This window comes from Microcaecilia unicolor, chromosome 10 (assembly GCF_901765095.1).
Source record: "Microcaecilia unicolor chromosome 10, aMicUni1.1, whole genome shotgun sequence".
Classification (NCBI taxonomy): domain Eukaryota; kingdom Metazoa; phylum Chordata; class Amphibia; order Gymnophiona; family Siphonopidae; genus Microcaecilia; species Microcaecilia unicolor.
In genome coordinates this window covers 181,199,421-181,222,676 of record NC_044040.1, presented here as the reverse complement: position 1 = coordinate 181,222,676, position 23,256 = coordinate 181,199,421, and the positions used below count along the sequence as shown (strand labels likewise).

Genomic DNA, 23,256 nt, shown 5'->3' with positions numbered 1-23,256 from the left:
GAAGATATCTGGAGCAGTTTCTGTGGAGAAATTGGACCTGGTGAAGCCAAACAATGTCACAATGGACGCACTATGGGAAGTGCTGCAGAGTGTGAATAACTCTCTTCTTCAGATGTCAAAAATTTTTTAGGAATAAATATGTGATTATATCAATACTTATCTAAGAAAGTGGAAGTCCAAGATAAAAAAAATAAAGACTTTGATTTCGGAAATGATTTCTCTATGAAAATCAGTTAATCTGGTAATGAAGGACAATTTATGTTTCTTGTAAAAAATTGGAACTTCTGGAGAACCAATTAAGGAAAAATAACTTGAGAAAGATAAATTTTCCTAAAATACCCTGTATATAGAGTTATATTATTAGTGACTTTTGCCTTTGATTTAGATAGGAACAATGTTTTGAAATTGTATTTCCGACATATGGCTGATAGTTTTTTTGGGTTCAAAGATAAATATATTTCCTGACATATCAAGGGAATTGCAGACTAGGAGGTGTGAACTCTTGGCTTTTAAGCCAAGAATCATTGCCCTGGGTGGGACCTTCCTAGAGCGATTCCCTTGTAAGTGTTTTATTTCCTGATTACTTATTTGTTGAACCCAGGAAATTACAAGAGTTTGTGGAGTTAAAAGAACAGATGAAGAATCCTCTGCAGCAACTTCCTTTAAGTTACCACTGTACCGGCTGCAATTACCGATTAACCTTCCTCCCTCAGAAAATATGAATTGTAAGATTAACCATTCCGTGTTTTTCTTATTTTCTTTCAGATTGTTTTTCCTGATCTTGGATCCCCCAATTGTGGACTAACAAAGATGATATTTTCCTTAATGTTTGTTTTAATTGATATTTTCTCTTTTCTTTCCCATTTATGTATTGGACATAAATGTAATATAAAATGAATAAATAAAATAATTTAACAAGAGCAATAACATGATACGGTGTCAATAACGTGCACATTAAAACAGCACAGAACAGAAATTTGATAATTGTATCATGTATTCTATGGATACCATAATAGGTAATATGACAAAACATTCATGAATTATCAGTGATCCTACTTGCCCTGAAAAAGAGTAAATTATCTTGGATTCTCCTTGGCTCAATAATCATGTATACAGAAATACTGCTTCAACAAGAACTGTAAACAAAATGCATACTTACAACGTGACACAGTGGCTTGTTCCCCTTTTTTCTTTTCTCACACTCGGGCAATTCTATGTGGTGGGGGGGAAATGAGTGGGACACACAAGCTGGCGATGGTTGTATATTAGGACAGGGGAGGTATGAGGAATGTGTATTTACTTGTATTTATGGGAAGATTGTAGGTTTGTGTCTGTGTGAATGTATGTTGTGAGAAGGTGTGCATGGAATGTGTTTGGGAAGGGAAGTCGGTGGTTTTGGGGGCATTAAGGTATATGTGGGGGTGGAGGGGGTAAGTATAGATGTGCAGAAGGAAAGGTCTCTCCTTCCTCTCCCATGTTCTTTTTCTTGCTCTTCCTTCCTTTCCTCCAAGTTCAACCCCTTCCCCAAGACTCCCTCCTCCACTCTATAGAGGTCAATAAAATAATGAGTGGAGTGGAACGAACAGATGTGAATCGCTTGTTTACTCTTTCCAAAAATGCTAGGACTAGGAGGCACGCAATCAAGCTACAAAAGTAGTACAATTTAAAACGAGTAGAAGAGAGTATTTATTCACTCAATGTGTAATTAAACTCTAGAATTCGCTACCAGAGAATGCAGTAAAAGCAGTTAGCTTAGCTGGGTTTAAAAAGGTTTGAGTGGCTTCCTAAAAGTCCATAAGCCATTATTAAAATTACTTAGGGAAAATCCACTGCTTATTTCTAGGATAAGCAGCATAAAATGAATTTAACTGTTTTGGGATCTTGCCAGCCTCATGTGACCTGGATTGGTCACTGTTGGAAACAGGATGCTAGGCTTGATGGACCTTTGGTCTGTCCCAGTATGGCAATACTTATGTACTTATGCCATGCACCCTTTTTCTTCTCACTCTCAGTTGCATGCAGTCCCTACCCATTCCCTCTCTGGTACTTTTTCTACTACTTAACATTCCTACAGTGGTATTAGACGTACAAAGCAAGCGCTGTACACTCGAAAGAGCTTATAATCTAATCAGGACAGACAAACAGGAGAAATAAGGGATAAGAGAATTAATAAGGTGGGAAGGATAAAACATACAAGGGTACTGTACAAGTGAATAGGGATTAGGAGTTAAAAGCAGAATCAAAAAGGTGGGCTTTTAGCCTAGATTTGAAGATGGCCAGAGATGAAGCTTGACGTTACTGGCTCCGGAAGTCTATTCCAGACATATGGTGCAGCAAGATAAAAGGAAAGGAGTCTGGAGTTGGCAGTGGAAGAGAAGGGTACAGATAAGAGAGATTTACCTAATGAACAGAGTTCACGTGGAGGATAGTATGGAGAGATAAGAGTGGAGAATACTGAGGAGCAACAGAGTGAATGAACTTGTAAGTCAATAAGAGGAGTTTGAACTGTATGCGGAAATGGATAGGGAATCAGTGAAGTGACTTGAGGAGAGGGCTAATATGAGCACAGCGACACTGGCAGAATACAAGTCGTGCAGCAAAATTCTGAACAGATTGTAGGGTTGTCTGCTCTACCCCCATAGCCCGGGCAGCATTTTCTTCATCTTCCGGTGGTAAGGCTCAGATACCCTGCTACCATGCCACTTCTTCCAGCCCAATCAGATGCATACTAACACTCAGATGCGTATAGACATAAAAACTTACTATCAACAGGCATCACACTTACGTGAAACGTGCCAATTTTTTAAAGGCTTTTAAGTGGTACTACCTACCTGTTGATTGAATGCTGAATTTCCACCTGGCATTGGTAAACTAGATGGAGCTATCTGAAGTAAATCCAAAGGAGATCCTGGATTGATACTCTTATTTTCATTTGTGGAATAATTCCACACCAAGGCACTTGGACAGCAAAGAGTTACAGTCTGCAAAAAAAACACAATATGAATAAAAAAAAGTTAAATATCTTTTTCTCAGGAAGAGATGCAACAGAACACAAACACCATTCACTGGGCAATGCCTGAACAAATGAGCATGGTTTCATTAATGCAAATTAAATCATTTCACCTATCAGCAACAAAATCCAATGAGCAATGCTGGACAATACACAAAAATCACTGGAAGGGAAGGAAAGGGAATGGGACTTGATAGATATACCACCTTTCTGTGGTTTTTGCAACTACATTCAAAGTGGTTTACATACATCCTGATGGGAGTAAATAAAAAATACTGTAATAAAAAATTCAAGAACAAGATGGCGTCCGAGGAGGATGTTGGTCTCTGAGCTCCTGACTCTCGTTAAGCTCTAGGTTGAGATTACCCTACCCGACGGACATCATGGGTAAGAGGAAAGGGAAGACGGCGATGCTAACCTCCTCAGCTCCCGTAAGCTCTACTCCCCGGCAGCTGACACTTGAGAGTTGCGGAGTACAGAGAATCGAGCTGCAGACACACACGAAGGCCAGCTCCGACGTTGGATCGCCGGACTGCAGTATCGAGGGGGCATCGTTAAGCCCGCCATTACTCTCTGCCCCTCCACGACCCGGAAGCAGTTTGCTTGCAGCGGGATTCCAACCTGTTGAGCCGTCCGAAGAGGCAGGCCGACAGACTGTGAGAGGAGGGCCCTCTACAATGGCGACCCCAGTTGTGACTACTACCTGGAAAGAAGGGGTAGTAAACCCTTTCTACACCAGCGAAACGGGAAGTGCCTCCGGAGGTATTCGTGGACCAGTAAAACCTGCAGTGATTACTCTTGAGAGCCTATGGGACGCCATTCAGGCTATGAACAACAACCTACTCCAGGTAACTGATGTTATGAAAGACGATATAAATTCCCTTAAAATTTTTCAGAATCTTACTGCTTCTCAAGCACAGAAAAATGAAGAACAAATTGGGACAATGAGCGGTGAAATTAAATTTCTCCATAATTTAACAACTACAATGCTTAAGGATAAGGAGATACTGGTTAAAAAAGTTGAATACCTTGACAACCAAGCAAGAAGGAATAACCTTAGACTTCTTAATTTTCCTAAAATACCGTTAATTCCGCCAGTTGACATGTTTAAAAGATATTTGGAAGAAGTCTTAAATATTCCTAAGGAAGCTTTACCACCAGTTGCCAAGGCGCAGTATATTTTTGGAGTTAAATCTGGTTCACCAGAACCTCCACCTGACTTAAATATAACTGCTTTTTTGGAGAACTCTCTAGAGATAGTGACACAAAGATTGACTCTTATAGTTTCTTTTGCTTTTGAAGTAGATAGAAATAATATTTTCCGTTTGTATTTCAAGCATATGCAAGCCAAATTTTTTGGGGATAAAATTCAGATTTATCCAGACCTCAACAGGGACACTCAGAAAAGACGTCGTGATTTTTTAATTTTAAAGCCAAGGATTACTGCCTTAGGCGGATTGTATATGCTGAAGTTTCCCTGCAGATGCCTGGTTACACTTGAAAATGTGAGTTACGTTTTCTTAGACCCTCAAAAAATGGCGGTATTTATAAAAGCCAAGGAAGAGGGGAAGGTTCAACCCTGAATGACAACATAGGAAACGATACTGTTAATGCCTGCTTGTGTGTGGACAAAGCTTTCCACCTTGGTTGATTGAATTTATTTCCTTTCTAATTTTCTGATATCTTGTTCTCCCAAATATGGTGGTCATTATGTATATGATTTAATTTCCATTTTCATTGATATGACAAAACTGTTTAATTTAATCTTAAACCTTGCATTTATAGTGATATGAATGTATTATTTTCAAAAGCTATAAATAAAAAAATAAAAAAAAATAAAAAAAAAAAAATTCAAAAATGATACATGTTCATTAACAAATGGTTGTATAGTTTGATCGAGGTTTGATGAATGTTATATGCAGTGTCTTATATGACAATGTTTCTGTTGCTGCAATATCAATAAAAACCGTTTAAACATAAAGTGGTTTACATAGTATATACAGATGCTTATTTGTACCTGGGGCATTGGAGGGTTAAGTGACTTGCCCAGAGTCACAAGGAGCTGCAGTGGGAATTGAACCCAGTTCCACAGGATCAAAGTCCACTGCACTAACCACTAGGCTACTCCTGGATTTTGCCAGTAATGCAGTAATTAAGAAAAAAAGGTGTTAATTGTTCTATTCTATTTTCTAAGCAACCTGCCCCCCCCCCCCCCCCCCCCCATGTAGGATCTACCACCAAAAACACTGCTTAAGATTCTATAATAAATGCCCTTGACTGCCCCCTTGAGGTACACAACCTCTGGAACAGGCAAGTCACAGCTAGAAGGGACCCTTACGTGGATAACCTCAGACGTTTAGATTTTCACTGGATTTCAGTAGTATAGTTGGCAAATGGCTGTAGAAAAACATTCCCTATAATATTACAGTTATCTAATCTACTTTAGGAAACAACTGTCACTTCCTCACAAAGCTTATGGACCTGTGTGTATTTTATGCATGCAGGCCTGAATACCAATTCTTAAAAGAGAAATCCGTGCAGATATTCCCTTTGGAAAAAAAAAACACTTTCTCTATCTTTCTTTACCCATGAGAATCCCCTTTAAAAAGTACTCACTTATTTTTTGGTTTTGTGCTATGTTGTCAGTAATGACTGAACACTAAAAAGTGTCCTCTTAACTGCTAGTACATTACAGTTGGCATCTGTAAACAAAAATCATATACTGCCGAGAAAATCCATCAGCCGCATAATGCCGAGAAATACAAATGGTTGCTCTGTTCTCACAGTAAAAGAAACTTAATTTTCCCATGTGCCACGCACTTAATGCTATGTATTACTGAGAAACTATTTCATCAACAATCTACCTCCATCTGTGCCTTTGGTGAAATATTCTCAATGTGGCCCGCAGACAAATCTTTACACTACCACAATGTGCTGTGTGCGTATATTACCCCCAAGAATTAGTCAATTCAATAGCTTGATTCAAGGCTTTCTGTCAAGGAAAAAATTAGGTATGAAATGTTCTTCCAGCTAATAAAAATATCACTTTATTAATAACATCCCATTATAAAAATAGACAATACACCAAATATGATTTTAAAGGAGTTAGTTAAGGAAGCCAAGATGTCCAGAAGCCACGAGACAGTTTCAAGCTCCTCACAGGTATGCTACACAAAAAAAAAAAAAAAAAAACACAACACAGGCAGATGTATAAATGCCCTGGAATGTCTATAAAATAATGAGTGGAGTTGAACGGATAGATGTGAAGCGTCTGTTTACGCTTTCCAAAAATATTAGGACTAGGGGGCGTGCGATGAAGCTACAATGTAGTAAATTTAAAACGAACTGGAGAAAATGTTTCTTCACTCAACGTGTAATTAAACTCTGGAATTCTTTGCCAGAGAATGTGGTAAAGGCGGTTAGCTTAGCGGAGTTTTTAAAAGGTTTGGACGGCTTCCTAAAGGAAAAGTCCATAGACCATTATTAAATGGACTTGGGGAAAATCCACTATTTCTGGGATAAGCAGTATAAAATGTTTTGTACTTTTTTGGGATCTTGCCAGGTATTTGTGACCTGGATTGGCCACTGTTGGAAACAGGATGCTGGGCTTGATGGACCTTTGGTCTTTCCCAGTACGGCGATACTTATGTACCATTTCCAATTTGATTCTCCAATTACAATAATCCAACCTCCAAGAAACTCAGAAGATCCTTAGGGCCTTGTTTACTAAGCCGACCTGTAGGCACGCCAACACGTGCTAACACTAGAGACACCCACAGGAATTAGCGCGCCTTAGTAAACAGGGCCCTTATTTTGCAGCCAGATTCTCTCTCACATTGCTCCAAAAAAACAACTATTTTATATAATAAAAAAATACTATATATAAATATATTTTTTAAAAACTTTGTTTTCAATTTAACCCATTTTACATCTTAAAGGAAGCAAAACATAATCAACTGTTAAAATACTGTGCAGTCCATTTTTAACTGAGGCCCCTTACTAATCTGCATTAGGGCCCTGCTTACTAAGGTGCGGTAGCATTTTTATCACATGCTAAAAATTAGCACGCGCTAACCGTATAGATGCCTATAGGAATATTATGGGCGTCTATATAGTTAGAAAACGCTAACGCACCTCTAGTGCAGCTTAGTAAACAGGGCCCTAGGTGTTTAACAGAGAATTACTACATGCTAGCAAGTAAACTCTGAAGATTTTTACCAAAAAATGCTGAAAATTAACAAGCATTTTCCCAACTTCTCAACATGTAATTAAATTTTTTTTGTACCTTTACAATCACAAAATGAGGAATATCAAATGAACATAAATAAGCCTTTTAAATCATAAGATACTTAGACCACACATATTCTGTACAAAATTCAAATGAAAAGATGCTTACAAGGTAGAATATTGCCCCTCTAAAATATTTTAATAGAAATGGAAAAGGAAAAAGAACGTAACTGAACAAATCACTCAGTCAAGACAAAATTCTGAAAATACCACCATCAGAAATCTGTTTTCTTTTTATATACAGAACATTTAAAACATTTTATTTACCTGAAGCATACAACTAAGTCCATAAACCAATGGACGGTGTTGAGGGCAGGAATGGAAATCTGAGCAGGCCAGCTGCACTGGACTTACTACAGGACCACTGGTAGTGGGGCTGGGGGTGGCTAGAGCTGGATTATTTGATCCCATGATCATATGAGGTGAATGTGCAGGCAAAAGGTTAGGACTATCACTGAGCAATAAGGAAAGGCGTCTGGCACAAAAGTAAGCAAGGCGGCGAGACAGGTAGGTGGACTGGACAAACTCTTCTGAATGCTGAAACACATAATTATGAGTCAAGGTCAGCCATCAAACATTTCAAACACATAATTGTACAACTATTATTAGTCAAGGTCAGCCATCAAACATTTCAGATTGTTACCAACTTGATATGTAGCAGAGCAGGGAGCAGGGATGTAAAAGCACAACAGCTAAAGAAAGCAGCATTCGTGCTGACATATAGCCAGGATCAGAGGTGAAATGTGCTAATGAGTGTCTGCTCTCTACCTTATGGACAGGGGTGTAGAGCACACTGATCCATCATACATAGAATGAGTGGGCATGGTAGGGAGCCTCCACTCAAGAAAAGCCAAACAATGGAATGCCTCTCACATAGGAGGAAAAAGAAGTTCTCTGGGGTCAAGGCACATGAGGTAAATTGCTTTTGCAACTGCTCTTCTACTTACGGGATGCAAATTTAGAAATAAAATGTCTTCAGCTTCAGCACTGCTCTGCCCTAGCCACTGACCTCACTGTGCACAACTATTCCTAACAACACCAGCAGACACAAGGATTAAGTACTGCTCTGAAGTGATTTAGTCTAATGATACAAGCAGAGGATTAGTGAAATGAAGGGGTAGAAGGAGTGGAAAGAAGCCTCAAGAGTTCCTTTCAAAGCAACTTCTCTCTCGCCTGCTGATCTCCACTGTGCTGGGACCAGTGGGACAAGGAAAAGACTGCAGCTCAGAGATCAGAGCCTCTAGCAACCGAGAACAGAAACAGAATGTGCACAATGAGTCCAGTAATTCTCAGCTGGCATTTGCCAATCATTTTAAAATTAAGCAACTCAAAAAATAGCAAAAGCATCTTTTTTTTATAACAAGGTAAGTGGTAGAACTGAAGAATCTAAAAAGGTCATTGTTAAGTTTTTTGGGGTTTTTTTTTTTTTTTTACATACTCTTTTAAGATAATACTCTTAGAAATGTCACTTCCCCCATACGGCACACAGGAAAACAAAATCCCAGGATGAAGCGGAAAGGTTTATTCCATTCATCATATGCCTTCTGGGGACTAAACAATTTCAAAACAGGTTTTTGAATACTTTTTTCTGAGAGCATCTCCTACCTCTTATACACTGCATAAAAAAAGGTACAAAAGGAAATTAGCAAAAGGCAAAACCATACTAATCTGACTCTCCTCCCATCCCCACACATGGAATCATTAGAAATGGCATCATCGGGAGGGGGAGGGCTTTATACAGGGTGTCCTTATATAATGAAGGTTTTCACATTTCTATACTGATTTTTGTTGTTAATCTATCCTATCACCGTATTTGTTGTTTCAGGGGCTATATTGCATATGGATTTGTACAAATATAATAGACAATAAAAGAAATTTGGGCACCTCAGGTCATTAGCGACATCAGGTCACAGCCAATGTGTGTCAGAAATTCATTCACTCCCTTGGCATTCACTCCCAGTTCTTGAGGGCCACCAATGGATAAGTTTTTCAGAATGTCCCTTAATGAGTGTGCATATGAGAGATTTCTGTACAATGGAGGTAGTAGGCATAGTCAGAAAAATTGACCCTTTGGTGGCACTTGAAGACTGGCACTGAATACCACAGACATAATCCCTTTTTTAAAAAAATTAAGGAAGTCCTTTACTAAAGTTTGCTAAGTTTTTGAAGTTACAACGCCTTAACAGCAAAAAAAATTAAAACGCACTAAGTGAAAAGGCTGTGTGATAACTATTGGGTAGTCAAAATAAAAAAGGATAAGATCCCCATGGGAAAACAAAGAACCACAACAGTGGATCAACACTCTTGAAGAACCAAAATCATTTTATTCCAACCAGCATCTGTGGCACATACAAAAAGGACCCAACACGGCCGAGTTTTGACAAACAATGCCTGCGTCAGGGGTCAATAACATCACAAAAGCCTGGTCGTCTGACCAGTGGCGTAGCTATCATGCGCCCACGGGGGCATGGGCCCCCGTAGATTTTGCCCTGGACCCCCCTGCCACGACCCTCTTGACCCCCCCTTCCCGCCGCCAACCCTCCCCCGCCGCGTACCTTTGCTGGCAGGGGACCCCAACCCCCACCAGCCGAAGTCCTCTTCTCGGCCGCGCGGCGTTGCTTGTTGAATGATCTGATCAAGTTTCTGTGCATGTGTCTGATGTTCTGCACGTTGTACGTGCAGGACACCAGACGCACGCACAGAAACAGATTCAAACTTGATCAGATCATTCAGCAACGCCGCAAGGCTGAGAAGAGGACTTCGGCTGGTGGGGGTTGGGGTCCCCCGCCTGCAAAGGTACGCGGCGGGAGAGGGTTGGCGGCGGGAAGGGGGGAGTCAGCAACGCTGCACGGCCGAGAAGAGGACTTCGGCTGGCAGGGGTTGGGGTCCCCCACCAGCAAACGTACGGGGCGGGAGAGGGTTGGTAGCGGGAAGGGGGGGGGGGGTCGAGAGGGTTGTGGCAGCGGGGTGAAAGTTGGCGGCAGGCGGGGGGGTTCGGTGGTGCCGGGGAGGGCTAAAATGTGCCCCCTCACCTCGGGCTCTGGACCCCCCTCTCGTCGAAGTCTGGCTACGACCCTGCGTCTGACACAGAGTGTATTGGTAGTGTTGCAATAAACGATGTCAAAAACTAGCTCTTCTTGCTGTGCTCATTGTTGGCATTTGTTTATTGCTGGTTGGAATAAAATGATTTTGTTTCTTCAAGGGTGTCGATCCACTGTTGTGTTGCCTTTCTCTGATAACTGTTGGGAACAGGCCCAGCATGTCCTCAGCAATTAAGACACTGAAAATTGCACTAGCGCACGTAAACCTGGTTCACTTAGCACCTCCTACTGAAGAGGCACTAGCAGGCAGATGATCAAAAGCAAACGCCGGCGCTAGAGGCTGTTAGCGCCATACTAGCGCCGGCGTTTGCTACCACAAAACAGGGCTCTTAGCGCAAGTAGCTTGCAAATACATGCTAATCAGCGCTTAACACATTCATCCCCAATGATCAGCGGCCAGTGCGCCAAAGATTTTGGACGTCCTTAACTGCCCATTGCAGAAATGTCCAAAATTTGGACGTCCTCAACTGCCCCGTCACAGAACCATCCAAATTTTGGACGTCCTCAACTGCCCCGTCGCTATACCTCCGAAACCCCCTTGAAATTTGGCCGTCCCTGCAACAGGGCAGTTGAGGACATCCATCTTCTGATTTATAGATGGGCGTCCTTCTCTTTTCACTGGTCTCCAGCCCAGACCTGTCAAACAAGTGTGGGAGGATTGTTCTGAGCGCATGCTCAGGCACAATTCTCCCATACTTCTACCCCATGATCAGAGATAATTGCGCTGCTTAAATTTACATGCATTATCTCTGATCATAGGTCTAATAGCACCCTGCTTTTGATCATCTGCCTGTAGGCGAAACAGCACTAACTGCAAAAGTGACAATTAGCACGCGGTATGAACAGCATGCTAACTGCAGTATACAGTCCATGCCCATTCTCCTTCCCATGACCCACCTAGGGGCCCTTTTACTAAGCTGCGTAGGTGCCTACGCATGCCCAACACTCTCCAATTTGGAACTACCAACTGGTTACCGCGTGGCCCGAGTGGTAATTTTATTTTTTTACGTGCGCCAGAAAATGTCTGGTGCACGGCGCGAACCAGGCAATAATCAGCATTGTATGCATGCTGATGATTACCGCCCAGTTAATGCATAAGACCTTACCGCTAAGTCAATGGGTGCAATACATGCATCTACACCGGCGCAGGCCACTTTTCGGTGCACCTTAGTAAAAGGACCCCTTAGTTCTCACCCCTAACCCAACATGCAGTTAATGTGCAAATTAGTGCATGCAACCCACCATGATAACAGCTGGTGCAGCTGTTAACATGCACTAATTCGCACGTTAACTGCTTAGCACACTTTAGTAAATTGATTTATGGTAACTGCAAAATCAGAAAATTCTGAATGGTGTACCTGCAGCATGAGTGGTAACAAGAGTTTCAGCAGCTCATCATCAGCTGGTCGGAGTTTTTCCAAAACATCAAGAATCCAGGTCAAGTATTCATGCCTTTCCAGCATTCCTTCCTAGGGCAAATATCAAGCAAAGTATGAACACAACTGCAATTACACCACAAATCACAACCGGAAACAGAGAATCTCTAAAGCCAAGCAATAATTTTAGAGTCATTCTGACACCTACATCAGCACATGCAGTTTCACATTTTTTCATATGCATATCAGCGCTTTTGAATATTATACATATGCACACTGACGCACATTTTCACAGCACTTAGACTTACGAAGTTATGTGGAGGCATATTTTCAAACCACTTAGGCTTACACAGTTACAGACTAACCTATGGAACTTTGCAAGTCTAAGGGTCCTGTTTACTAAGGTGTGCTAGCGTTTTTAGCGTGCACTAAAAATTAGTGAATGCCAACTCTAGAGACACTTTGAAAATGAGCCCCATTACATAATTAAGACAAATTTGTCTCAAAAATAATTTCTATTTTCCAAGTAGCACTTTTTACATTACATGCAATTTTACTGTTTTTTTTTTGTATTCTTATATTCAAGATAATTAAGTTGATGTACTCATACCTTGTGTTTGATGTGCAGGGGCAGTTTCGATACGATATCTAAATTTGATTTTGGAGCTTTCATGTCCTATATATTGTCACGAAGGATACTGGGCAACCCGCTACAGCTCGTGTTAGATTGTCCGGGTGCTTTTGCTGGGATGTCAGAGGCGGACACTCTATTGAGTCGCAAACTTACTTTGGTAGCACGGAAGTGCATATTACAGGTTTGGACCTCTGCAAGTCCACCCGAGTATTGGCACTGGCGCAATCAGATACATCAGCTGATGGCATGGGAGGCAAGAGAAGCAAAAGGCTCATACCGCGGAAAACAAAAATTCTTAAAAATCTGGGGATGTCTGCTAGAGACATTAACACAGAGAGGCAGAAGCCTTATCTTAAACACTTTATGACTTGGACATTGAATGGATTTTACAGGGAAATCACACAGAGGAGTATGTATGGAAACACGCACACATACACAATAATGAACATTGTCTCGAGGCGGGGAGGGAGGGAGGGAGGTGGGCTTGGGGGGGGGGGAGGGAACGAGGATACCGGGGGGGGGGGGAATATGAAAATAAACAAATGGACATATAATGTTATGGGATACTACTGTTATATGGTTGTATTATGCTATTTGTAACATGTGAGACATGTTAACCTTTGGATACCTTGTTTGGATGTGTTTATTTGTTAATAAAAAACTTTTAAACATAAAATTTGATTTTGGACATTTTGCTGAAAACATCCAAAAATGAAGTGGTGAACATCCGAGTTCTGAGAGCGCCCAAATCCCATCCCCGACATGCCCCCTTTTGATTTGGATACACTGCAGATGAACTGAATAGAAAACAAATGGGGTTCGAAAATAGCAATTTGGACATTTTGGCATAAAAAAAATTCATCTGCCGCTTTTTGGACGTTTTTCCGTTTCAAAAATGAGCCCCTTATTGTCACTTATTCCACGTTTGGCCTATATGTTTAACATATGTTTATGTTGATGAATCATGTAAAATAACTTTTTCATTTTTAATCCAGTATGGTATTTGAATCAATTCTTTCAGCAAGATTTTCCTGTTTCACAGAATTATATTGATATATATGTATATTATATATATGTTTGTTGCAGATTTGTCATTCCCCTGTTATACACATTCACCAAAAAATGGCCCTGTCAGGTTTTTATATAAGAAGTTTTACCAATAAAGCTGATTTTACCATACTGATGTACTTCTTTGATTTTGGTTGGGACCCATTCCCTCTGATCCACCTCCCTATCTCGGGTACAGTCTCCTTCTCCTCAACCCCACCATAGGGCTACAGGTTATCTGGAATAGGTTGAGTCAAACCTGAAGTAAAGCCAGGACTGGCTTAACCTTTCACCAGTGTGCTGCAGTTCATTTCTGTACCAATGGTGTGAGCAAATGGCTTTCTTAATTCTTCACTCTCTTTGGTTTTTTTTTTACTGTACTTCTTTTTCAAGCTACTGGTTTGGAATTAGTTGAAGCTTAAGTTTTTGTAATTTTGATACCATAGCTTTAAATAAGGCATTTCAGGAAGTGGCTGAAACAGTGCAATTGCCAGTACTCAGTGGCGTACCAAGGGGGGGGGTGAGGGCGGTCCGCCCCGGGTGCACGCCGCTGGGGGGTGCCACAGCGCGCGCCTGTGGGCTCCGATTTCACGAACTTCGCTCGTTCGCTGCAGCTCCCTCTGCCCCGGAACAGGTTACTTCCTGTTCCAGGGCAGAGGGAGCTGCAGTGAACGAGCGAAGTTCGCAAAGTCAGAGCCCACAGGCGCGCGCCGCAGCACCCCCCCCCCAGCGGCGTGCACCCGGAGGGGGGGTGTCATTTCACAGGCGGGGGGGGCGTGCTGCACCCGGGGGGGGGGCGCATCGGCGATCCGCCCAAGGTGCCATCCACGCTAGGAACGCCACTGCCAGTACTTAGTTCCGTGTTTGATTATATCATGCTGGAGCATTGTAAAGCTACATGAGGGCTAGCATTCATGCTTTTCCTACATCTTCAACAGTCTTTTTAAGAAATGCAGAGCAAAATCATTTCAGTCCTGTTAAGATATTGCTTTCAAATGCATGATAAGAGTTTTATGCTTTGTTGATTCCAATGATTAAGCTCCATGCCAAGTCAAAAATGCGCCTGGGGAAAGTTTACCTGAAACATATAGAAAGCCAGTTTTTCATTGTACTCCCATTCCTTCATGGCTTGCTCTACCTCCTGAGGCACGGTTGCACCACTGCTGCCCTGGTTCGAGGTTGCATGGTAAAACTCTGCTATCTTTGCCAGTTGCTCTCGAAGGTACCTCGTTAAAATCTGTGTCCATTCTGTGAAATATGTTCAGAAACACACACACAAAGAGCATTTTAGAAGTCATGGCCACTCCTGTATAAATGTATGGATCTTACTAGCTATGTTTCAAAATAACAAGAAAACAGTGGAAAACGAGGTTCATTGGGTCCTGTGCATTTGTTAAATCCAACAGTTAACTCCTGACAAGGGATTTTCTGTTTCTGACAGATAGAGGGTAGAAAAGTGGAGGGAAGGTGGCATATACATTAATGCATGCTCTCAATCTTAGATGGCTGTATTCTTGTCGGTGCATATTATATATTGAGTATAAGTTCCACAGTGGGATATATAAATTCTCGTCAACTAAACTGTTGACACTAATGCATGTTACTATAAAATGTGTTAAGAGCAAGGTGGGCTGTTACTATGGAAATGTAAGTACACTCCCAAAATGTGTCATTAACTGCTTCCATGGTAATAGCCACTGCACTAATGCCCATGCCATGGCTTCTCTCCATACCCTTTAACGAGTAAAAGATTATTGCAGAAGTGTGTTAGACTTCTATACTGAGATGCATTAATAGCAAAACCTTACTGTATGACAAATGGATATGAACAATAAGGAGTTAATTTTGTAAAGTAATTCCCGTGCATACAAGGCCACATATGTGCAGAAATGACCTTTTACACAACACAGAATGGCATAAGAAGACATGCCATGACATGGTAGTGCATATTCTACCAGTAGGCATGCACAGGAATGGATTCTGGCTGGATTTAAGCACGTACACACATAGATTTTGAAACATCTTAGTCTACACACACATGTAAACAAAGGTCCACACTTTATATGCGCAACTGCTCTCAAGTGGGTTTAAATGATTGCGCCAGCATTACAGACATGATCTCTGCCACATATGATAGTATTTTATAAAGACAAATAAGTGCCTGCATGTTGACAACACACCTGCTCGTGGAGCCCTGGAGAGGAGTAATCTGAAAAAGACTCCTAAAGACAGGCGTCGGGATGATATCCGTTAAGCATTAATTCTATATTGGCAATTGCACACACAAGTGCCATTATAGAATACTAATGTAAGGCTGCTGTCACGACTGTGGTCGGGATCCCTCTCTGACTCACCTTATGTCCCGATTGTCAGCTGCTGTGCTGGCTACTGTCTGTAGGGTTTCTTTTCTGTGTGTTTCAAGCCTCACTTTGGGTTCTGTGTACTGCCTGCCTCTGTCCTGTAGGGTTTCCACTTCCTCTGTGTTTCAAGCCTCACTTTGGTGTTCAGTGTGTATTTCCTGCCTCTGTCCTGTTTATAAGGAAGTGGTGCACTTTCATTCAGTGCCTTTGCAATGTCAAAGGTCTCCAGGTTAGTCGGTGTGCAGGGTAGCACTTCTGCCTTGATTTCTTGTTGCTTTGTTCATAGCCTGTGTGCCCGTGGGCACTTCTGTCTTGATTCATTGTTTAGGGTGCCTGTGTGCACTTCTGCTTCTGTTCTTCTCAGTCTGTTTGTGTACTAAGTTCAGCCTTCAGCCATAGTTCTGTTCTTTGTCTGTGTGGGTCAGCTTTGTGTCCTGCCTAGTCTGCCTTGCTTGTTCTAGTCCCCTCTACCTTTTCAGCCTTAGTTCTGTTGTTTGTCTGTGTGGGTCAGCTTTGTATCCTGCTTGTGTCTGCCATGTTTGTCTTCAGCTCCAGTCCCCTTCCTGCTTGTCTCTGCCCTGTTTGCTTTCAGTCCCAGTCCCCTTCCTGCTTGTCTCTGCCCTGCTTGCTTTCAGCTTCTGTTCCTGCCAAGCTTGTTTGAAAATCCTGAATCCTGCTTGAGTATCCTGAAACCTGTTCCTGCCAAGCTTGTTTGAAAATCCTGAATCCTGCTTGAGTATCCGGAAACCTGTTCCTGCCAAGCTTGTTTGAAAATCCTGAATCCTGCTTGAGTATCCTGAATCCTGTTCCTGCCAAGCTTGTTCCAGTATCCAGAATCCTGTTCCTGCCAAGCTTGTTCCAGTCAAGCCAAGTCCATCCCAGCATCCGGTTCCAGCCAAGCCAAGCTTCTTAGTCTAGTTCTGCATGGGAGGTTTTGCCTCCTGCTGCCGCTCGACGACAGTAGGCCAAGGGCTCACGTTGTTCCAGAGTTCGTGACTGTTGTTTAAAGCCTAGGACCATGACACCTGCATTTACGTGCGCAACTTTAGGAGTGAGCATTTATACTACTTCAGTAGCTGGTGTGAATGCTCACACCAAAATACAGGCAGTTAAACACATAACTGCAAGTATTCTATCATTTGAGCATGAAAGAGCTGGACACGCCCCTAACATGCCCATGCCCCTCCCCAGTCCACGCCCCCTTGCATTTATGTGCTTTGGATTTTGTGCGCACAGTTTATAGAATACCAACTCAGGGCAGTTACACTAATAAGTAGTAATTAGTGCCAGTTAGCACCAATTAGTTAATACCAATTAGCAGCTAAGTTATGCATGTAACTAACACTTCTATAATTTATGCATGCAAATTTGGGCACTAACCCCTGGATTCTATATAGTGCAACTTAAGTCACACACAAAAATACAGTAGTAATTCACTGCATTCTTGAAACTATATATATATATATATATAACATTTATGCAGCACCATTTAGCAGCTGAAATATTATCATTTAATAAAGATGTGCACATGACAAAATGTTTCAATTCATTTATGGTCTGCTTGGGCTTTTTTTCACCCCAGGTTTTGGACTTTTCAAGTTCATTTGACACATTAATTTTAATTTAAAAAATGTAAAAATGATTAAGGGGTCCTTTTACGAAGCTGAGGCAAAAGGGGGCCTGCGTTGGCATGTGTGTTTGACGCACACCAAGGTCCCCTTTTACCGCAGCGGGTAAAAGGTGGGGTCCTTTTACGAAGCTGAGGCAAAAGGGGGCCTGCGTTGGCGTGCGTGTTTGATGCACACCAAGGCCCCCTTTTACCGCAGCAGGTACAAGGTAGGTATTTGGGGGTTTTTCAGGAAATGGCCGCGGCCATTTCGGGGGGGGGGGGGGGGGGGGGGAAGAGAGCCAGATATGACATGTGATGGGGTTGGGAACCATCGCCGGGCTGCTGCAGTAGCCCGGAGGTACTTCCCTTTTAGCGAGTGGTAAGCCCGCGTTGGGCTTACTGCCATTTTGTAAAAGGACTCCTAAATTTGCAGATGACACAAAACTATTCAAGGTTGTTAAAACACATACAGACTGTGAAAAATTGCAGGAAGACCTTAGGAAACAGGAAGACTGGGCATCCAAATGGCAGATGAAATTTAATGTGGACAAATGCAAAGTGATGCACATTGGAAAGAATAATCCGAACCATAGTTACCTGATGCTAGGGTCCACCTTGGGGGTCAGCATTCAAGAAAAAGATCTAGGTGTCATCGTAGATAATACGTGAAATCTTAAGCTCAGCGTGCAGCAGCATCCAAAAAAGCAAACCGGATGCTAGGAATTATTAGGAATGGGAAGGTGAATAAGATCTATAATACCTTTGTATCGCTCCATGGTGCAACCACACTTGAGTACTGCGTTCAGTTCTGGTCGCCGTATCTCAAAAAAGATATAGTGGAATTAGAAAAGGTTCAAAGAAGAGCGACCAAAATGATAAAGAGGATGGAACTCCTCTCATATGAGGAAAAGCTAAAGAGCCCTAACCACTTTAGCCTGGAAAAGAGCCGACAATGATCCTCACAGGCTTGCTCCAGGACCCGGCAGAGAGAAGGTCCTGGAGCAAGCCTGTGAGGATCATTGTTGGCTCTACTGGCCTAGCTGCATAAGACATCATAGGAGACTTGGCTGCAATCTAATTGTTCTAGGAATATATACTGTTTGACGAATTCCTAGACCCCTGATGCAGGCCGATAGGGCCGAAACACGACTCGCGTCGGGTCGCTTTTTTTTACTGATTTGAATAAAGAATTTGCTGCGGACACCATCTGAGGGAGGTCTTTTATGCTCCATCTTCTTTGCTTGGCGTTTCAAAATGGCCACCATGCCACATTTTTTTGCAACGTTCCCGCACTAATCTCCCCATTAGCACGTGGCCATTACCATAGGAGCCATTACTGCCACCTATTTAGGAGGCAGCAAGGGTTCCTGAGCTAATCGGGTAGTGCGCAGTAATGTGCTCAATTAGAGCAGGTATGCCAATTAGAGCAGGTACGCCTACTCTCTGCCCATAGGCACACCATCCCACGCTGAAAAGTAAAAAAATATATTTTCCAGTGTGGGATTAGCACTCGGTGATCAAGAAACTTCTGTGGGACGCCACGGCACCTAACATGGTAGTGACCTAGCAAAAAGGCCCCTTAGTTGCATATGTAAATGAAATCTGCATGTCCAACTGCACATCCAATTTTAGTGCCCTTTAAAGAATTTGAGGGATAGTGTATGGAAGATGTATTAATTTTGTGCTGTCAGCAGATGGCAGTACATAGAAACAGATTGATGCCGTATTGAGGATTCATCTTCCTGCTCTTCTGGAGGATGAAGGGGAAGGGACCTGGCCACAAAGTTACCCCCTTGCTACTTCCAGGAAGGAGCAGAAACAACAGAGAACCAGAAATCTGTAAAGACTACACAGCAAAAGGTGACAACTCAAGGTTTATATCAAGAAGTGGTATAGAGATCTGTTCTCACACAATATTTTATTGCTTCCTTGAGATAACTGAGGAATCAAGGAGTGAAAGAGCAAGTGAATGAAGAAACTTAGTTGGAGAGATCAAGAAACTTCAGCTTGTCTTCTGAAGTCATGAGTAATGTTTGCCAGGTTCCCTTGTGAAAGGAAGAATCCTTGGGAGACTCAAGAACCTTCCTGCAAGCTTCAGGGACAGCTGCGTGAGTCTTTTCCAAAGAAAACTACAGAGTATGAGTTGGAATGTTGACATTTAAGACAGTAAATAGTTATGTTCTGGACACATATCAAAGACATTTTCTGGAAGACCTAATTACTTGTCTGAAACTTCAAGTGAAGCTTCAATTTTTCCTGGGAACCATAAAAGTATCTAAGTTGCCCTATTACTGGATTTTGGGAAATTGCACAGATACTAGGGGACCGAACAGAGAATTCTGTACCCTCAGAAAGAACCCCTGCTTGAAATGTGAGTGTTTGCACGGCCTGGGTAACTGAGGAGCGGAGTGAGGAGCTACAAAAAGTATCTGGTGAAAAGGAAGGAAGGGCTGTTAATGACTTTACATTTGATTTTCCACAATTAGCTTCAAAAGTGGAAAGGCTCAGAGAGAAATTATCAAACTACTTGTTACACCATAAACTGCCCTATATACCAAAAAATACGACTACTAAAGTTTGTTCAGTTTTGGATTCCTGACTGTGGTATAGAATACAGCTACCAGAAAGCATTGGTTTTATAGATGTAGTAATGCACAAATGTTTGACTCAGCAGAATTCAATCTTGTACTGTACATTATGGGATTTATTAAAATGCACTACTGCATTAAAGTGTTATCTCTCTATATAAAACGCACCTCCAACGTTCTATGAGGCCAAGTTTCCCAGCATTCCAAGCAGTTGGTCATGGTGTAGATCAGTTTTCCACCATGAGTGCCTGCCCCGCCCTCGCGTCACAACGTGATGATATAGAGGGCGGAGCACATACACTCTGCAAAACAAAAAGCACACCCGCTCCCATACCACACATGATGACGTCACATGCAACGCAAATGCAAACAACAACCAAGAAAGAGAGCGAGGGACCGAGCCAGCCACACTGACCGTCACAGAAGGGAGAGACACAACCAAAACGTAAGAGGGACGGAGGGAAGCAGGCAGGCACGCAAGCAGGCAGGCAGCCTGAACGTCGGAGGGAGGGAAGGAGGGAGGGAGGGAGGGAGGAAACGAACGAACCAGCCAGCCAGCCAGCCACAACGTGGTGGGAGACAGGGAGCCAGCCAGCCACCCTGCTTCATCATGGCAGTGGGAGGGATGCAGCCAGCTACAACAACACAGTGGGAGGGAGGGAGCCAGCTTCAACAACACACTGGGAGGGAGGGAGGGGGACTCCCCTAAATTCGGAGGGAGGGGGACTCAGGACCCTGAAGCAGGGAAGGGGAGGGAGAGAAAAGAAAAAAGAAAAGGGGAAAGGACAGGGGAAGGAATACAGGGGGGAGAAGGAAAGAGGGCGGGAGGCGGAGGGGGGCACCTGCCACACACACTCCCTCTAACACACACACAAACTCTCTCTCATTCTGACACACACAGCCTCACTCTATGGCAAACAAACACACATAATTGCACATTCACTCTGTCTCTCTCTCACACACACTCACTCACACACACACACATGAAGAAAACCTTGCTAGCGCCCGTTTCATTGGTCTCAGAAATGGGCCATTTTTACTAGTTTACCATAAAGCCCTATTTACATTAACTGCATCAGCATGCACCAACATAGTACTGCTTAAATCTAGCCCCATACTAGAAGCAAACAGGATGATAGGAATTATTAGGAAAGTGATGCAAAATAAGACCAAGAATATTACAATGCCTCTGTATTGCTCCATGGTGTGACCTCACCTTGGGCATTACGTTCAATTCTGGTACCCGTATCTCAAAAGAACATAAAGCAGAATTAGATAAAGGTTCAAAGAAAAGTGACCAAAATGATACAGGGGATGGAACTCCTGCCTTATGAGGAAAGGCTAAAGAGGTTAAGGCTCTTTAGCATGGAAAAGACAGCTGAGGGGGGGGATATGATTAAGGTCTATAAAATCCTGAATGGTGTAGAATGGGTAAAAGTGAATCAATTTTTCACTCTTTCAAAAAGTACAAGGACCAGGGGACACTCAATGAAGTTATATGGAAATACCTTTAAAACAAATAGAAGGAAATATTTTTTCACTCAAAACATATTGGAGGTGACCAGCAGCATAATTCAGCTTTAGGCCCATTTACTCATGGTCTTGGAAAATGTGTCAAAGCTGCAATGCCACACCCCAAAATAGGTGGTTCTCTAGTCCACCACCTCCTATTTTACCCAACGGTAAAGCCAGCCCTGTGTACCAGATTGCCTAGATGCTTAAAAATTGGCAGCTGGCACTGGCCAAAAGGATCTGCCTTCATTGCCACTACCTTCTGCTGCAATCAGCCCTAGGTCTTAAAAGCTGATTCTATGGGCCTAGCAAACAGCTGCTTGTGTTGCAGCAAGTCTAAGAGGACACACTACCATTGGGTTTCTGTGCCCTGAGCTGGCTCAACTTATGGACCAGGTGAGAACTGGCTGAGGGCGCCGGTGATAAAGGGTACCAAAATCCCAGTCCAGCATCTCTTCCTCTATTTTCCCTCCCCTGCACCCCCAGTCTGGCATCACCCCAGGAAACCTTCATACTCCTAAAAGGCACCAGCAGCAACCCACACACACTGTCTGCATCTCACTTGGAACCTTCCCTCTTCCAGGTTCAGCCCTCTGACATAACTTCATGCTTCCAGCACACGGCAGACGGAAGGCTCCAGGCAGCCTCAGGCAGTGTGTGGATTGCTGCTGCTTATGGTACACGATAAGAATGTACCGTAAGACTGTATGGGGAGTAGAGGGGATGGATCATAGGCAGGACGGGAGCACAGCCATGGGAGGTTGAGGGAGAGGGAGGGGAAAACGAATCAATTTCTGCCCCCATCCCCCAAGTTTTGCAGTTGTTAATGCTGTGTGCGTGCAAAAAGTTGATTGGGCCATGGCCCCTGTAGCCTATCCCATTTCACTGCTTATATTTTGAACAGTTATTTTCATGGATAATAAAAGATTATCACAGCCTAACTTTTTCCAGGACCAGACACATCTCCATATGATGTAAACAATACACATTACCAATATTTGGATCTGCTGCTTGACGTTTCTTGATTTTTGCTTCCGAAATGGCAGAATAGTATGCGCAGGTCATCTTGATCAGCCATGCTGCTCGCAGTAGTGGCACCGAGTACTTGGCCAAATAAGCAAACGCGTCTTCTTTTTTACTTAGGATAGGAACCTGGAAATGCAAGAACAGCAACACTCACCATGCATATAAATTTAAGAAACGGCTTCATTTCTGGCAATTAGCAATGCCATAATTCTCTCTGCAATCAACAATAAGATGCAAGGACCCAAGACTGGAAGACTGCTCTATAGGATCCTCCTCTCCTCTTCCAGTCTATGCACCGACTGCATAGTTTATAGGGCAAGGATATAGCTGACAAAAGAAACCTATATAAAACAAATACTCTGCCTTTATGAGACCAAAGAAAAGAGCTACTGCAGAAACAGGAAATATTCATCCACAGATCTCTCCTTTGCAGAGAGACTATAGCAGCATAAAGCTTAGCACAAGCATAAAGAAAAAACAAACTTAAATGGAAGAAAACAGCCTCTCAGCTTGTAAATCACAGGCTGTTAAACTGGATTCTTTGCTTGGGTTATTCATTTAAAAAGGACAGCAAGAATTAAAGGTACTGTGTGCTTTAAGCCATATGTAGGATCTTGTCAAATCACGTCCCCTACCAGAAATCCTGAAATGTTCACCATCTGACTCCTTCCTAGCCCTGTGAATGCAATGCATTCACGCAGGGGTG

General features: G+C 42.7%; 1 protein-coding gene across 1 annotated transcript in view; it reads right to left on the bottom strand.

The window, feature by feature from the left end:
* The window catches only part of LOC115478360 (mediator of RNA polymerase II transcription subunit 12-like protein), a 122,070-nt gene that overhangs the window by 68,014 nt on the left and 30,800 nt on the right, over positions 1-23,256 (bottom strand). Inside the window, exons 4-8 of the mRNA XM_030215662.1 lie at positions 22,517-22,676; positions 14,534-14,703; positions 11,757-11,867; positions 7,565-7,834; positions 2,832-2,981 (exon numbers count right to left, since the gene is read on the bottom strand). Of these exons, the coding sequence (XP_030071522.1) occupies positions 2,832-2,981; positions 7,565-7,834; positions 11,757-11,867; positions 14,534-14,703; positions 22,517-22,676 (861 nt within the window). The remainder of the gene's footprint in view (positions 1-2,831; positions 2,982-7,564; positions 7,835-11,756; positions 11,868-14,533; positions 14,704-22,516; positions 22,677-23,256) is intronic.